This window comes from Loxodonta africana, chromosome 23 (assembly GCF_030014295.1).
Source record: "Loxodonta africana isolate mLoxAfr1 chromosome 23, mLoxAfr1.hap2, whole genome shotgun sequence".
NCBI lineage: Eukaryota > Metazoa > Chordata > Mammalia > Proboscidea > Elephantidae > Loxodonta > Loxodonta africana.
The window spans coordinates 69,870,571-69,888,298 of NC_087364.1; the positions used below are offsets into that span (position 1 = coordinate 69,870,571).

Consider the following 17,728-nt stretch of genomic DNA (forward strand, 5'->3'; position numbering starts at 1 on the left):
ACTTTCTGTTTTATGCTACAGTTATTTGACTGTTAGTTTTGTATTGTAGAGTAAGCAGTAAATTCCCCAAAGCTGAGCCCATGCTTTCCTCCTGTCGAGACTACATATAGTGAGCAGTCAGTTCACAGTTACCATAACCAATGCATGTATATTATTTGATCTGTGTATTATTTATTGTTAATGAATGTTTATTCATTTAGTAAGGTTACCGTATGTGTTAAGTATATTTATATTTCTTTAAGGAAAACAATTCCCCCCCCGCAGGATAGTAGAGAAGAAATTAAAAATTAAAAAAAAAAACCCATAATTAAAGGAACAACACTTAAAAAATTTTGTCCAAGGAGATATTTTAGGACAGTGGAACCAGGATTGTAAATTTTTTAACTCTTTAGATTTTGAGTTTTCGTAAATATAAAGCAACTTAGTGTTTACCATTTCTCTGTTCCATAAGGTAATAATAGAGCACAGGTTTGGCACGTGTAAAGGAAAAAAAAATCATTTATATCATTTCAAACCCTCAGTGCTTTCTATTTTTCCTGTAGTTTACACAGCTGTCAAAAAAACCTGATTCTGCATGGTTTAGAAGTGCTTCAGAAGTTTTTCCACCTCCTTTACTGTTTCCTGGAAACACGGGTGGCCTAGCGGTTAAGTGCTATGGCTGCCAACCAAAAGGTCGGCAGTTCAGATCCACCAGGCGCTCCTTGGAAACTCTATGGAGCAGTTCTGCTCTGTCCTGTAGGGTTGCCGTGAGTTGGAATCAACTTGAGGGCAGTGGGTTTGGTTTTGGATTTACTGTTTTCTAAATGCCGTTTCAGTGATCGATACAGGTCAGCCTTACTTTACACATACTCGCTTAGCATATATTCAGTTCTGTGCTTACAGAGCAGCGTTCCATCTTACAGATGTGGACGTCATCTGCTGATGCATTTTTAAGCAACTCTGATGAAATTACTGAAGAAAACCTAGACTCTTTTTGCTCATAGGGCAGAAAACTAAAAATAAAATCATGCTCAAAGATCTCTTCTTCAACAACTTATCTTTCAATCAGCTGTTGAATATTTAGAACCCCGATTTTAAGCTATCAGAGGAGCCCTAGTGGCATAATGGTTAAAGAGTGTATGACTGCTAAGCAGAAGGTCAGCAGTTCAAATCCACCAACTGCTCCTTGGAAACCCTATGCGGCAGCTCTGCTCAGTCCTATAGGGTCGCCATGAGTCAGAATCAACTCCACGGCAACGGGTTTGGTTTTTTTTTTTTTTTTTTTAAAGCTATCAAGAGGAGCCCTCGTGACACAGTGGTTATGATCTCAGCTGCTAATCAAAAGGTTGGCAGTTCAGATCCGCCAGGTGCCCCTATGGGGCAGTTCTCCTGTGTCCTATAGGGTCCCTATGAGTTGAAATCGATTCGAGGGCAACAGGCTTAGTCTTGGTTTGGTTTGATAACTTAAAAGAAAGGAAGATGTGGGATGTTTCAAGATTTCTATGTGATTGCTCTTTTAACCTATACAGTGTATATAACTTCAGTTGTATGGGGAATTAAAAAAGTTAATTAGCTTTTGTATGCTAACTTGGAGTAAACTTTGGACAGAACTAAAACATAAGTGGTTTGAGATGTGGTGAGTAGTGTATGGTAACTAAACCAAAAACCAAACCCATTGCAGTCGAGTCGATTCCGACTCCTAGTGAGTCTATAGGACAGAGGAGAACTGCCTCATAGAGTTTCCGAGGAGCTGAACTGCCAACCTTTTGGTTAGCTGCCGTAGCGCTTAACCGCTAGACCACCAGGGTTTCCATAAGGTGACTAGTATCTTAGAATTATGTGGAGGGGCATGCATGGTGCCAGATTTAAAGTAATGTTACTAATAATGGATAATAGAACTTTTCCATTGCATGTTACGGATTTACTGGCTTACTAAAAGTAGGTGATAGAATACAAGCAAAGGGCACATTAACAAATCTTCAAATAAGCCATCATTTCAGGGAAGATATCCTGGGACTTTTAGAAAATTCATGGGTAGAAACACAGTAAACAGTCTTTGGTGGGAGTAATTTTTTAGGTCTAGTTGACTGTCATTGCCAAAATTTAATGGAACTGACAATAACCTGGGGCGTTTTGCTAAAAATGTAGATTCATGGGCTCTATTTTTTTTTTATCCTCATCAGGGAGCCCTGGTGGCACAGTAGTTAAGCGCTCCACTGCTAACCAAAAGATCGGCAGTCGGAATCTACCAGCCACTCCCTGGAAACCCTATAGAGCAGCCCTACTGTGTCTGTAGGGCCGCTATGAGTCAGAATCTACTCGATGGCAATGGGTTTGGTTTTTGGTTTAGTTACCAATAGTGGTAGCCTCATCGGAATCTACTCAACGGCAGTGGCTAGTGGTGACATTAGGTGTAGGGTGGGTCCCAGAAATATATATGTTTACCAATCACCTTGGTGACTGATGCAGGTAGCCCAGGGATCTTTCTGGAGCATCAGTATCCCAGAACACACACTGAGGCTGTTAATAAACTGTTGGCGGTTATAGGAGTTTATTAGCTACCATTGCCTGCGATTTGCTGGAGCAAGCTTGTGGTTGCTTTCTGAGTGCATATGGTGTGATGGAGAGACACAGAGCTTTAATCACTGTCTCCTTAGAAGGGTGTGGTTCTGCCCTTCTTACTTCCTCGTGGGTTACAGCTTTTCCAGGATGCCCAGAATGGTACGGGCCATTAACAGAAGAAAGGAAGTGATGCTCTTTTCTATTTAGCAAAAGCAACAGACCTCAAGCTGCCATGTTAGCTTGCTCAATATGCATACTCTTTTGGAAAGTACAAAATCCTAAGAATAAAATCCTTGATCTCATCTCCTGAGAAGTGTGACTTTATTTATGTTCTAACAGCATGGTAAAATCGCATTGTCAAAATGAGAAGGGGAAAAAAAAAGTGTTAGAAATACCCATGTTCTGTCAACCAGCCATTTCAGTCTTTTGACAATCCAATTTCAAGTACTTCTTTCCTCCTTGAACTGTTATTTAATAACCAAGAGAGTTTGAGGTGGGGGAAAGTGAGGGAAGAATGGCTTTATTTTCTAACAGGATATGTACTCACTGGCCAAATTGTGCAAGAGTCTAAGCCTATCTAGGCTGTTAGAATTGGAAGAGCACGCTGCTTGAGGAGAAGGGTGTCCTACACCAGGGTCAGAAATGGCCATAAGAGGAGCCCCAGCCTCAAGGGAAATTACCTTGTGGGAAAATGTGTTTGGGATCTACATGAATTCGCGAGAGTTTCTATTTTGCCTCCCCCAACTTGATAACGCCTTGCATTATTTATAGCAGTTGTCAGAAACCATTTCCTTTAGTCAATTAGTGTCTAAAAAAAGGTGGTGGGGGGGTAATCAGGATATTTTCTGACATTTGTAGGACTAAAGTGTAAAAAAAGCATTCCCTTAATCATATGACATAGTGCTTGCTGTCAGAGGTGTTCCAAATATGACATGCTTTGCAGACACTGTTAACTACACATTTTGTTTTTATTAATAAGATGCTGTGTATTGTCCATTTTGATACTCTGTCAGCCCAGACGCTTATTCAGATTCCTAGCTCTTGTTTTTCGGCAGATAATTACAAAATACAAATATTGCCATGATTGTTAGAGCGGCGAGATGCTTTATTTTGGATTAAGAGTTGAAAAATCATTTTACAGATGTTCTCAATGATTAGCTGCCATATAAAGGCTAACAATTGAAAATGTTTTGAAAAGTACAATAAGGCTTTCTGTTCTATATATAGGAAAATGACATTATATGATACTTTTTACCCATTCCCCCCGTAGAAATTTACCGTCCATATTTAGGGATAGTATGTTTTCAAGGTACAGCATAGCTTCAACAAGTAGAGAAAAACATGCTATTCCTTCTTGGTGGAAGTACATATTAGTGTAAGTTTTTTCTTTAATGAAGTTTGTGCTTGTTTAAAATTAATGTATGTGTACGTTTCATCATCTAGAAGTTTATATTATTAATAGCACTCAAAGCTTGTTTTGTACAGACAATTGTGGCATTGCTTAAAATAATAAAAAATTGACAAAAACCTAGGCACCCACAGTAAAGACATGGACATAGAGTGGGGTGGTATACAGTTATTAAAAAGTAATTATGGCCATCTGTTTCTGTTGGCTTAGAAAGATCACCAATATATTTATGTTATAGAAAAAAAAATCAGTGTGCTTGATTATGTTACATTTGTAAAGCAGACAAGTTGTGTGTGTGTGTGTGTGTGCACAATGGGTGCATGTGTGTGCATAGAAAATGACTAGACACACATTACTTATAACACCCATTACTTCTGGGGTGGGAGAGGGTATGATTAGACAGTGGAGGGGGAAGGAATCCTGTAGAAATTTTAATAAAACACTTCTGTGTGGTTTAAATTTAGTACACCAGGGATGCATTTATTTATCCATCTCTAAAACCAAACAAACAAAAAATGAGATGTCATGATTGGGGCATTAATGTATATCACTCATATAAATTGCTTTCTAGGCATTCTTTTCATCGTTTATACTGATAGTTTACTGACTCTCTGGTTATTTTGAGCAATATCTATGTATAGGTAATAATTATAATTTGTAACCACGCATCTCAGTACACATACTTACACACACACAGACAAAAAGTAGAACCATGGTCTAGGGTGTAAATTGTTCATTCTTTGACTTAAAGTAATTTAGGTTATCGTAGTAACTGGAGACGTGTAAGTCTCAGTATAGGGAGAGAAGAAGGGCTCGGAATTTAAGGAAACAATATTTCAAGCTTGAATTTTGTTCCTGAACCTTTATATTTTATTCACAGCCCTTATCACACTGCATGGTAGGTTGTTTTGTTTTACATCTCTTTCTGAAAGCAAGCTTCCTGAGGACATGTCTTGCTCACGTGTGTCTGCACAGTGTCCTTGTGCATGGAAGATACAGAGATTACAGACCTATAGCCATTTGATGCAAGGGTAACAAGATTTCATATAAGTGTGTTAGAAATCCAGAGATACAGAAACGTGGTGAATGGTTTATGTACAGATGTGTGAGTAGGATTGTTTAGATATCATGGAGACAAATTATCCTTTAGCCACTTAACCTCCTGAGTTTTCAAACTTTCTGAGGCTGTAGGATCAATTTTTTTTTTTTTTTCTAGGAAGTTAAACCTTAAGAGAAATTTTGAAACTTCAGCCTTCTGCAATATACAGTCTGTAGGTCTGGCTATGGTATGGTAGTTTTAGTAATAGTAATATATGTCTCAGACCTGTTGATGTGAGCTACATGGCATTTCCCCAAAGCATACCTAAGTTACATTGAAGTGAAAACATGATTGGTCAACACAGCTTTGTTTCCTAATGTATCTTCCTCACTTAACCCAGAAAAAAACAATTGGGTCTAATACACTATAAGTGGACATAATTTTTTTTTGTATATGCACAGTTATGTGAATTTGTAATTTTTTAAAGTCAAATTAACTGGAGATTTTACTATTGTTATTAGGAATAATTTCAGTTGACTAAAATAAAAATATTAGTATGTTATTAAGACTCTGAGACTATTGGTTAACAAGAAAATTTTAAGGTCAAATATATAAATATAAACACCCATGGAAGTGTGATGTTAAACTGTGTAGCATCTGTGTAGTTTGAGTATTTGTAACATGTGGAATAAGAAATGATAGGGACTCAGTGATTATGAAAAAGGTGACAGATTAGAATAGAGTATTGTGTCATGAGAAGTCCACTAATTCATTCAATTAGGATGCATTCAAGTAATTCCATAGACCTGTTGCCGTTGAGTCGATCCCGACATGTAACAACGCTATAGGACACAGTAGAGCTGCCCCACAGGGTTTCCAGGGAGCGGCTGGTGGATTCAAACGGCTGACCTTTTGGTTAGCAGCCATAGCTCTTAACTACTGCACCACCAGGGCTCCAGGTAATTCCATAGTATATTCATAATTGGTTTCATTCACTATATTCGGAAGAATCATTATTTTAGAGCTTTATATTTAATTCTAAACATAGACTTTTCCATACTTTTCTCATACTGATTAATAATTATTAAGCCATATATTTTGAGTAATCTGCAGTAGAAATAAGACCATTACATTCCCCTCGGTGAGATTATTATAGTGGGTTTTAAATCGGATGTTTGGAAATTCAGATCTATCCGTTAGGATCAAGCTTTTGTGCTCAGATATAGTTGGTAGTATTAAGGGCAATTAGTACATTAAATTTTTAGAAATTTTGTAAAGTGTAGCAACTATAAATCCTGATTGTATTAGAGATATGCTTTATATTTCGGCTATATTTATTTTTGTATTCGCCATTTCTTGACTTGTTGTAATTTACCTCGATTGCGTCTACTAAAATGGGAAACAGAGATTAATTATGGATAAGATCTTAGAACCACTGATTGTGTGAATGGTATCTGCCATGGAAGGGAAGTTGGAAGAGTGGAGCAAAGAGGTACACACGCAGCACGTTTCACTGATGTCGAGCCTTTGGGTGATGCAGATGGTTAAGCACTAGACTACTAACCAAAAAGTTGGCGATTAAAACCTCCGCAGAGGTGCCCCAGAACTAAGGCCTGGCAATCTGCTTCTGAAAGGTCACCAAAAACCAAACCAAACCCGATGCCATCGAGTTGATTCCAACTCATGGCGACCCCATGGATGCAGAGTAGATCAAGGCTGTGAAAAATCCTACGGAGTGCAGTTTTCTACTCTGCATCCGTGGGGTCGCCATGAGTCAGAATTGACTTTACAGCAAATAACAACAACAGGGTGCTATGTGAACAACATCTCAGGTCTCTCATTGATCAACTTCATACTTATATTTGATTGGTCAATAACGTCATGATTGACATCAGATGCACTGATGAATTTGCTACCATTTCTCAAGCAATGAAAATCATTTTTAGACATGGTTTAAGGAAGAGGCTCCATCAATTCAGTAAGAAGCTGGATGAGCTTGTTTAGAAGTTAGAGGTTAAAAAATGAAAACTAAGGCTGCTATGCTGAATAAAATATTTTTAACTCATGCAGGAGGCAGTCAAAGCTCACAATTAGGGCATCACTTTGGGAATAACGATATCACGGTGTACCGCATTCCATTTGGCGCTCTCAGTTTTCTCACGCTAGATTCACGTTGATTGATACCTGTTGGATCAATGGGCTTTTCTTCCTGAAAATCACCAGGGTCGTGAGATTAGACATACTGTTTAGCCCTTGAGCATGTAACTACACTGCTACCTTTAGCCTGTGTTCTGATTTCCTGTTTACTGTTTTAAGTATTAAATGAAAGGAACAGATCAGAAATGACTGAGGCCTAACGAGATAAGTTCTTTGTTTAATATATAGGGTTAGTTTTTTCTCCTGAAGAGTGACAAAGTAGTGGGCTATTTTATCTCATTATATTTCCTTTTAGAACAGAGGGGAACGTGAAAACACTGCCTGTTCGAATAATCATCAGAAAAAATGCAAATGTCCCCTTCTTTTGCCAGAAATGAAGACTGGTTCTGTCAGAAATTCAGAGATAATTATTTAAATGTTTTAAAATTTGCAAAGTCACACAGAACTCTTTTGAATTATTCTGTGGGTAAAAGATCTTCGCTGGTTCACAATCAAGGCAGTATTTAAATATGGCTCTATTTTAACTCTGTGGCCTCATGCTCTCTTTCCAATGAATGGAGTTAGACCCTGGTTTACTCAGGTATAATAGTGACACCTCCAGTGTATTAAACTGGGTACCTGTAGGCCAGGTATTACAATTTGTACAAAATATTTGCAAACTGGTGTTCAGATATACAAATAAAATATTCAGTCATTCAACAAATATCATTTGCCTTCTCTGGGCCAGTATCTGTTCAGGTGCTGAGAATTTAGTAGAGGACTAGTTTGATAACTCCCTACTGTTAAACGGACCTTACTTTCTTACGGCAAAGGCATTTAATAAACAGATGGGTTGTTCTCAGTTGCCATCGAGTCAATGCTGACTCATGGTGACCTCATGTATAACTGGACGAAACGTTGTCCTGTCCTTCACCATCGTCATGATCATTGGTATGCGTGAATCCCTTGTTGTGGCTGTTAGTCCATCTCATGGAGGGTTTCCCTTGCTTTTGCTGACTCTCTAACAGCCATTGTATTCTTTTATAGCAATTGGTCTTTCCTGAAGACGTGTCCAAAGTAATAGTCAAAGTCTTTCCCCATCTCTAAGGAATATTCTGGTTATATTTCCTTTAAGACTTGCTTGTTCATATATAAGTACATAAAATTATGCCAAATACTAACTAGTACTCTGGAGAAAAATAAAGCAGAATAAGGGTCTGGCCAGTGTGGTCTGGTACTGGGAAGAATGAGAGGTTGGGTTTTTTGACAGTGGGCTGGAAAAGCCTTTCTTTCTAGGATGATGACTCCCTATTAGGGCCTGGGTGAATATACAAAGCTAGTGACCCAGCATACCAAGTTCAGCGATCCATGTGATATTTGTCTTCTAGTGCTCTTAAAACCTCTTATTTTATATGTCGCCTGGTAGAGGGATCAATTCAAAATTCACTTTCTAATTATCTCTGTAGAGGCTTTGTATTTTATTTTGTTGTAAAATAAATACTTAAGGGACAGTGATCGTTTTCTAATTTGAGTGCAGTTGAGTTAGTTGCTTCTGGAGTTCTTATCTTTAGCAATAGAGCATCACCCAGCCAATGCTTCTTCATTGTCCCTCAAACATCAGACCAGATGATGATTATGGAGCCAAACACATGAATGTATCATAATTTAAAAAGGGTACTTTGCCAGACCTTATATTACTTATATGAGGTAGTACACACAACCTTCCTTTTCTTGGCAGAAGCTTGTCACCCATAACACTGAACAGAGAGAGATGTCAGTCCAGCAGGCCTCATTGGCAGTGTCCGTGGGATGCATAATTCAAAGTTCATTTTCTCAGCAGTGTCTTCAAAACGTCAGTGGCTTGCATATCCCTTCATGATTTTGCCAATATATTTAGTCTTATTTTTAAATTATTTTTTATTAACATCAGCCTCTTCCTAAGCTATCATATCATTGTAAACACAGGGTTGTTGAGCTAGTTATAGGATTCTAATGCATCTCCTAAGATTATGTTGTTTGTGTGTCACCTAAAATCACTGTGGTACTAGAGGTCTGTGCTGACCCCTCGCTGAGAAACACTGATCTCAGCTTTTTTCCTATATGGAGTTGGATACTGCTGAAGGCTGCATTAACCCATTCAGACCCCAGGTTTTCCAATATAATAAGTAACAGTTTTGGCACTCTATCTAGTATCTTGGTGAGTGGAGAAATGTCAACACAGCCTTCAGAAGCGCTTATTTACATACTGGAATCTCTGCTAATGTTTGGGACAAGCTTTACCAAATTGTTCTTCGAGCAAACTTAATTTGTTAAAGTAATGGATTTCTAATTAAGGATTTGTTGATACCAGTGGGCCAGTGGGAGAAGTTATGGTTTTGGGCAAGGGGCCCCTTCTTAGCACCTCTGAACATACACTGTGAAGTCAGCTGTCTGGTTTAGTTAGATTAAAACTCTTGTAGTTAGTTAACACAAATCATGATTAAAAAATTCTAAATAATTACTCAGCTAACTTCCTTAGTGTTTACCCTATTTCAAAGTCATAAGCTTATGAAAAAAGTCCCCAAAATTCCAGTGAACTACTGTGGGATGTAATCGTATCAACCTGCCTATGTTTGTTTTAGAAGAACAGAGATGATTAGTAAACAGACGTGATTAGGAAATTTAACCTTGCTCCTGGATGTCATCCGGTTATCCAGGATAGAATTTCATTCTCCTACCACGTAAGCATCTATTTATCTTCTATTGCAGCATGTATGTGACCCATAAATATAAATTTATGTGAAGCTATCCAGTGTCATTCATTCAGTATATGTCAGTGACAATAAAGATAACTTTTAGTAATTTCTCCCACTATTTTTTTATGTCATTCACGATCCTTCACTTTCATTTATTCTTTCATGTCTTCTTTTCCTTTCTATTTCCCCTATCATGTCTTTGATTAGAAAACGCACGTGATTTCTGTCACTCAAGGAAAAATTGGTTCTTGATCATTGTGGTAGAATATGCTTGTTTGTAAATGTCATGTAATATGAAAAACTTTATACTTTAAATTGTTTCTAGAATTTGGTCAGGGGGTTAAAGAGGGCTTATGCAGGTTTTAACACTCCATTTGCAAGCATTTTCGTTATTAAAGTATATTTCGTACTTGGGTGGGACGAAGCCTGTAGTACAGCGAAGTTTAAACCCTGCAATACAGTTGAATCTTCCCGACAACTCCCTTCCATTCTAAGAAGAGTTATATCATAATTTTTTTATTATATGTTGAAATGTAGACCAGAGATTCATCTCAGAAGCAATTTACCTGTGAGTAAAAATCTTTAAAAGTAGAAATATTTCCTTTAATAATTATTTATAAACAATATTTTTACAAATAACAAAATATATTTACAAGAGTTCTTAGAGTTTGGACATTCTTCATGCCCTTTTAAGCATTGTCTTTATAGAACAAAGACCAGTTGAAGGAATGTTTGGGGATGTCACTATTGATCCAAACCCTATCAATCTTATAAAGTCTTAGTTTACTAAAACCCTGCACAGAGATTCCTTACCTTTCCTGAAATTTCTTGTTTCGAATAAAGGGAAAGAATGCAAGGCAATAGTCTGATATAATTAAGCAATTTAGTCAAAGTCAATTTTCAGGGTACGATATAAGTTTGGTTCACACAGTGCCGTATATCGAGGGCTGACACACACGCCAGCAGGTGAGGCTAGACTACCAACGAGTAAAGGTTGGTGTCCATTCTGATTACTCAGTGCGCATGCTGGACTCATTATAAGTATTTGGATACTATCCTTGTCCATATCTTTTACAACTAAATAGTATGTACTACTTACAAAATATATGTCTGTAAATTCTTTTAGTAACACTTCTGGAAGTCAAAGTAATTTCTCTGCTATAGAAAATAGAGATAACTAGAACATCCTATTTACAGGCATTTTAGTTATTAAAGTATATTTCGTACTCAAGTGGGACTAAGCCTGTAGTCCAGTAGAAAGGAACAATAAAGGATCAACTCTAGAAGTTCATTTGGTCATTGCATTCAGACATAACCACCAAGCCATGCTGATTATTTCTAATGATGGCATTTTCCTTGCTCCTCATATGTTTGAACCTCGAGGTCGTGATTAAATATTTTGTCGGGGCTGGGAACACATCCTAAAATGCCTGTTTATGTCTATTAGTATCAATAATATTTATTCATTTACCAAACATTTTTAGAACATCTCTTGTGTTCCAGAAACGGGGAAATAATAGAACATCGGTGATGCTTCTTGTTTTCTGGGAATTCATAGGGCCAAACACATAGCACGCAGAGATACAAAAGAGATACAGAATATTGAGGACCTTCTGAGGATGGGGTAATGTCTAGCAGAGTTAGCCCAACAATTTAAAGAGGGAGAAGGGATTTTCCAGGTTGAAAGGGTGAGGTATATGTCAAACCAAACAAATGGTTAGCATGTAACAATTCCCATGAGCACACAACACATGCCAAGAATGCCAGCTAACCACGGTCCAGTAGGATACTACAGGTGGAGGATAGAAAGTAGCCAAAAGGACAAAAAGTATTGGTGCATGACAAGGGGAAAGGCTCAAGAAAGAGGAAGTTGTAAGTCTGAGGTTAAGTCAAGACAAGGACTGAAAACTCTTTGGATTTGACTTTTATGAGCGCATTGACAGTATTTGCAGAGCACGAAAGAAAAGAGATGGCTGTGGAAGTCAGACTGATAGAGACTTAAAGGTGGATGGGAGAGGAAGAACAGAAATGCAAGTGTGGGGGCTCTTTGGATATTGGACTGGGAACGATGGAGGAAGAGGAGGAGAGAGAGAGTCCCATCCTCCTGCCATGCCACCCGTCTGTTTGGGAGCTACTTCAGCACGTGTGGGAGCTAAGAGAAAAAAACTGCTGGGAATACAAGTCCTGCATACCTAGAGAAGAAAACAAAAACAAACAAACCGGTTGCTGTTGACTTGATTCTGACTCATAGCGTGCTTATAGAACAGAGTAGAACTGCCCCATAGGATTTCTGAGGAGTGGCTGGTGGATTTGAACTGCTGACCTTTTGGTAAGCAGCCAAGCTTTTAACCACCACACCACCAGGGCTCCAGGACAAAGGTCTTGAAGAGATGAGAAGGAGTTGAGGCGGAGGCTAAACTACTGGCAGAAGGAAGGACAACTGCTGGGAGGCTGAGGAAAAAGGTACAGAAAGATATTTTCAAGACTTGTAGCGGGAAGGTGAGAGAGAGCATTCACGCCTAAGAGCCACTATTTTGACTGTGCTGTATCTTCACCACAGAACATGGTCAGTGTTGATAGCGGCCGCAGCATGGGTGGGGAAGGGCTGGAAAAAGGGAGGTGAAATTTTAGAATAGCTGCTGTGTGGAATGAGAGAAAGGAGCTGTCCAGGGCCACCAGAACTCCTAGGGAGTGACACTGGAACAGTGGTTTGTAAAGTCACTCCTCGTTGACAGTCACAGTGATCTCTGTGTGTGTGTGTTCGCGTGCATGTGATGTACGTGTGTTTGTGTGTGTTTGTGTGCGTGTATTCTTGTGTCCTTGAGATAATCGCAATCCAGATGCAGTAATTGATAATTTAACAATTTATATGGAACTTCATCTGTTTTTTAGCGCTGTGCTAGGCACTGGGGTTACGGAGGTGAGTTAAGATTGTGTTGTTCTTGGGAACATAGAGTCTAGTGGGTCAGAGGTATAAGGAAATAAATGAGTGTTTGGGCATGAGGTGCAGAGGTGATTCAGAAGAGGCGGTGTTTAATATATGGGTGGATAGAGCTGGAATGAACTTCGTGGAAGAAGTGATGTCGTAGCGAATGGTTGCAGGCAAGGCGTTTGAAGATTCTGGAGAGAAGGAATAAAGAGATAGTTGACCATGCGTGTAGTCTACGCTTAAAGGATGAAGTAGTTGAGAAATTCTGAGTGCAGAGGAAGAGTTCAGAAAGGTAGACTTAGCTTAGAGTTTGTGACCTGTTTTTTTTAAGTCAGGAGTTAGGGCCTGAGAACTTTTTTGAAAACAAAAATATTTCTTGAATATTGGGGTGAGTTTGTCCTTTGACTATCTCTCGAAGGTTGTAGTCTTACTACAATATTTTTCCAAATCTGTTAGGTTTTTTAAAGAAATTAGTGTGGAGAGAGTATTAATCCTAAAATAAAAGTTTTTAAATCTAAAAAAAACCCCATTGCCATTGAGTCGATTCCAATTCATAGCGATACTGTAGTACAGGGTAGAACCACTCCATAGGGTTTCCAGGGACTGGTGGATTCAAACTGCCTACCTTTTGGTTAGCAGCCAAAGGCTTAAACCACTGTTCCACCAGGGCTGCTTAAATCTACTAGATACTGTATATGTATTTCTGATACCCGAATTATGAATTTACCGTATGCCAAAAGAGCATTTTTGGCCCTTGAATTAATGTACTCAAAAACTATTGATTATACCATTGCCTTTTTGGGATATGAAACGTTTAGATTTTTTTAAAGCCATGTTTCTTTTCTGGGCAACGTTCAAAATGTTTATATACATTTTGTATATACGTATACATTTATATACATTTTGTATACGTATATACAAAATGTATATAAAAATGTGTATTTTGCAGAAACATTGTATGTTTCTGTAACTCGTTGAGCATTTTCTGAACATGCTTCATCCTGACTGAAAGAGAAGTAAGTTGTTAAAGGCGAAACTGCAGGCTGTGTGAGGAGCAGTGGTGCCTGGTTAACAGATCGTCAGGCAGGAGGGGAGCCCCCCAGGCCCCAGCGCCGCCTGACTGGGTTGGAATTGTACCTCTGAAGTGCATCACGCTGCCCAAATCAAATTGCTCACTTAATATTTCATGCTTCTCCCCTGAGGTTGACTTGGGCTTTGCTGGACACGCTGACAACACTGCACTTCTTATTTTCCCCACATGACCTCAGCTTCTGCTTAAAAAATGTTGGAATAAAGGATGCTTTTGTTGCTATCTCGCTTGCCTGTGATATATTGACAAAGTGTCTGCCGGCTGAATGGGATGGTCTTACAGTATAAGTGCTGTTTTCAGTGGAGGGGCAGGACTTGGGCTAGGGGAAGGAAGTGAATTGGATACACGTCAGGAGAATGTACCATTTGTAAACACCCCTTTCCTTTTTTATTCACGTGTCAGGACAGCAGGAGCAGGCTGTTCAGTGCCTGTCCCTGCACAGAGCCCGAGGCAAGGCAGCTTGGAAGTCAGCTGCGATTTTTAAACCTGGCTTTTTATTGCCCCCGGGGAATGAGCTTCAAGTGCTTGGACTTGTCTTGGAAGCTGTTTTGAAACTAACATGGTTTAGTCCACTCACTGCATGTTGGGTAAATTCAAAACCCACATGCTCGTCGTCTTGCAGTGGAATAAGTCACATCTGATGGACATTTTCTGTGCTTATAGCATAGTAATGAACGTCTGACAGGCGCGACCTTTCATAAGACGACCCACACTATTGGCTTTCTGCCCAGAATATTGCTGCAACACTATCTGCGATTGGTTATCTCTCTATCATGCATTGCTTCACAAGGGGAAACGGGCCCTTTTTTTAATAAATCTACGATGGCTGGCTACAATATGCCTCACTGTAAGTATTTTGTATGTGTATGTGTGTGCGGGAGAGAGAGGCTGGCTTGAATATGACTTAGTCCGGTACCACATGGTTAGGTTGTGATAACTGTAGGACATGGTGAAGTGCTACTTAGTAAATCTTAACCTATCTCTTTTTTCTACAGGTTGGTACTAAGAAGTGCCTTTCCTGACGTCTCTGCTGCTTGGAACCGCTTCTAGAGCAGTCTCTGCTTTTGCCTTGCTTGCTGCCAGCTAGACTGTGACGACAGCACCTCCACCCTCCACCTCTAGCCCAGACACCCCCATTTCTACTTATAATCAAGAGAAAAGCTCTAAGTATCTGGCATTGCCCTAGGCTGCTTTAGTTTTAAAAGAAAAGTTTGCTGGAAAAAGTAAGATATCTTCTGCCAGGAAATCAAGGAGGAAAAAACAAAACAAAACAAAAAAAACAAATCATTTTCTCGATTTTGCTCTAAACTGCTGCATCTGTCTTTGCCAAACTAATCAATACCGATTGCACCACCAAACTCCATTGCAAATCCAGCTGTGAGGAGATTGCCCTTTCCGACAACTTTGCTGAAAGCAGCTTAGAAATTCGGTGTCAAAGGGTCTGCCACGTTTTCATGCTTGCATTCTGGGCTCCAAATTGGCACTGGGAAGGGGTTACTGAGAGCACAAGGCTGATTCGAGCCCTACTTTTAAACCTCCATCTACTTACGATCCTAGTATTTCTCTAAAAAAAACCAAACCTCTTTCGAATAACAGTTCCATGCTGTGAATTTCTAGTGGGAGATCTTTTCCTTGATATTGACAACACAATTTTCCATGTACTTTTAAAGCAGGGAGTGGGGGAAGAGTCTTTTGGAGGGGACATTTTCATCATCATTTTTCAGTTTTATCAGTTCAGCCTTTTTTTTTAGTTGTTGTGACTTTTTTTGGGGGGGGGCGGGGTCGGGTTTGTTGGTTTCACTGAAAAATTTTAACTACCTGTAAAATCTAAACATGGCTGTTAGTGTCACACCTATACGGGACACTAAATGGCTAACACTGGAAGTCTGTAGAGAATTCCAAAGGGGGACTTGCTCGCGGCCAGACACGGAATGTAAATTTGCACATCCATCGAAAAGCTGCCAAGTTGAAAATGGACGCGTAATCGCCTGCTTTGATTCATTGAAAGTGAGTAAATATTATATTCTTTTAAGGATACACGATAATTGAATAAATGGAATATGGACAGACTGTCCACTTAGATTGGAATTATGTCTTGCTTTGTTAATAGTTGAGTTACTTGGTGTGTTCTCATTGATGATGCTGGGGTGGGAGAGTTTACCCATAAACAATAGAAACGAGCCTGGCCCAACTTTGTTACGAATAACTCTGTGTCAGTCATTTAACTCCGTATTTTTTTTTTTTTCTAGAGCAGAAAGTGGTAGTGCACTCCTGTAGGAATAGAAAATGTAGATACCTGTGTGTGTTTAGCATTTGGATATATACAAGGCCATGGTAATAGCTGAATGAAGATGGTATAGCTTGGTTTCTTGTGAAGGTGCTGTACTGTGGTAAAAGAATAGCGTGTTTTAAGTTGGCTAAAGTTGAATAGATTTTTAACACTTGATATTTTGACATTTTAGATTTTATTTTATGAGCATCTTAAGGCCAGAACACTGCATTTGGTGGAAAATATAACTAGAAGTAGGTTCTGAGCTTCTGTTACAGTGCCTTATCTGAGGTACAAACTTTGTTGAAGGTGATTTTTATAAATAAGTGGAAACTCTGAAGTACTGTGATTAACTGGGTTATTTATCTTCAAATATTCCAATACGGAATAGCTTAGTTTATTTTGTTAGATCCTGGGTCGTTTTTTTTTTTTTTCTTTTTTTGTAACGGTTTCAGCTAGCAGTGTTAAAAGTTTGCTTCTGTGGCACCATAAGGCTAAAAGATTCACTTTAGTATTTCTTGACATTCAAAAATGTCATTGGGTTCCTGATTCAGGTATCAAGCTTGAAAATTGGTCTTTTGAAAGATAGTGTACGTGTCTTTATTTTGGCATGCGAGATCAAGGCTCAAAATGCGATTGTTATCCGAGTACTTTTCACCTACCTGGTTTAACTGAATTGCCTTGGAGTACTAATGCCTCTGTTTGATGAACTCTTTGAACCTTTAAGGAGGGGATCACTTCTACATATGTTAAAAAGTAAAAGTCTCATAGATCCAGCTTGTTTTTTGCAAAAAATAAGGGAAAAGAAAATAATGCTATCATAACAACGAGTTACTTATGAGGTAACTGTTTTACTTAATTGCTTCTTGGTCCAGTTTGGATTGCTCACTTTGCTAAAGTTTTTGCCCAAGACTCTAAGGATATCGTCTTCAGAGTAGGGTAAAAGAGAGGTATTAACAACAACAAAACTTTTCTTCACCTGCTGTATTGTTTTAATATCGTAGTTCTAAAGATCAATAAGCAAAAGCTATCGACTACCAATGGGCCTTTCTCTTATTTCCTTTGAAAGGCATTGATGAAGGGCGTCAGTGGTTGTGCCTTTGGGAATGTGTGTTCCTAAATTCCAGCTGACTGTATTCAGGTGTCATTAGAGACTGGCACCCATAAATGGAAGGGCAGAGGGCTAATTACACTGGTCAGTAACCAGCTGTGTCCATAAGTAACCCTGTTTTGACCCAATTACTGGTAAATCCAATTTTTTAATCCTCCATACAGTTGATGGTGCACTCGTAGCTGCAAAATGAAGGAAGGACGTTGAATTTGGCTGTGACATTGAGTGGTTTCACCCAAGACCTGCCTCCACAGCATTTGGAAACACCGTGAAACATTCATATTCAGTTGCTATTTTTCCATCTCAAAATATTTTTCTAGTTGCTGCTCGCTTCTGGCCACAGAACAGTCTCCCTTTGAGTAACACAGCAGCATCGCCTAATGACATGCTGTGTGGTTAGCAAGATTCAACTGCTACATCAAGGACTTCTTAAAAAATTACGTTTAATTTTAAGATTTTAAATTTATTGG

At 38.9% G+C, this 17,728-nt stretch overlaps 1 protein-coding gene across 19 annotated transcripts in view; it reads left to right on the plus strand.

The window, feature by feature from the left end:
- The window catches only part of MBNL1 (muscleblind like splicing regulator 1), a 213,003-nt gene that overhangs the window by 41,959 nt on the left and 153,316 nt on the right, over positions 1 to 17,728 (plus strand). For 9 of the 19 annotated variants that reach the window (XR_010319158.1, XM_023555373.2, XM_064275617.1 and 6 more), the window contains exon 2: positions 14,874 to 15,885. The exons of 9 other annotated variants lie outside the window; for them this stretch is intronic. Coding sequence is in view for 9 of the 10 variants with exons in the window: in XM_023555373.2 (XP_023411141.1) it covers positions 15,712 to 15,885 (174 nt within the window). In the remaining variant the exon portion in view is untranslated. Of the gene's footprint in view, positions 1 to 13,668; positions 14,726 to 14,873; positions 15,886 to 17,728 lie in introns of those variants that run through there. One more of the 19 variants, XM_010595941.3, reaches the window with a different exon arrangement.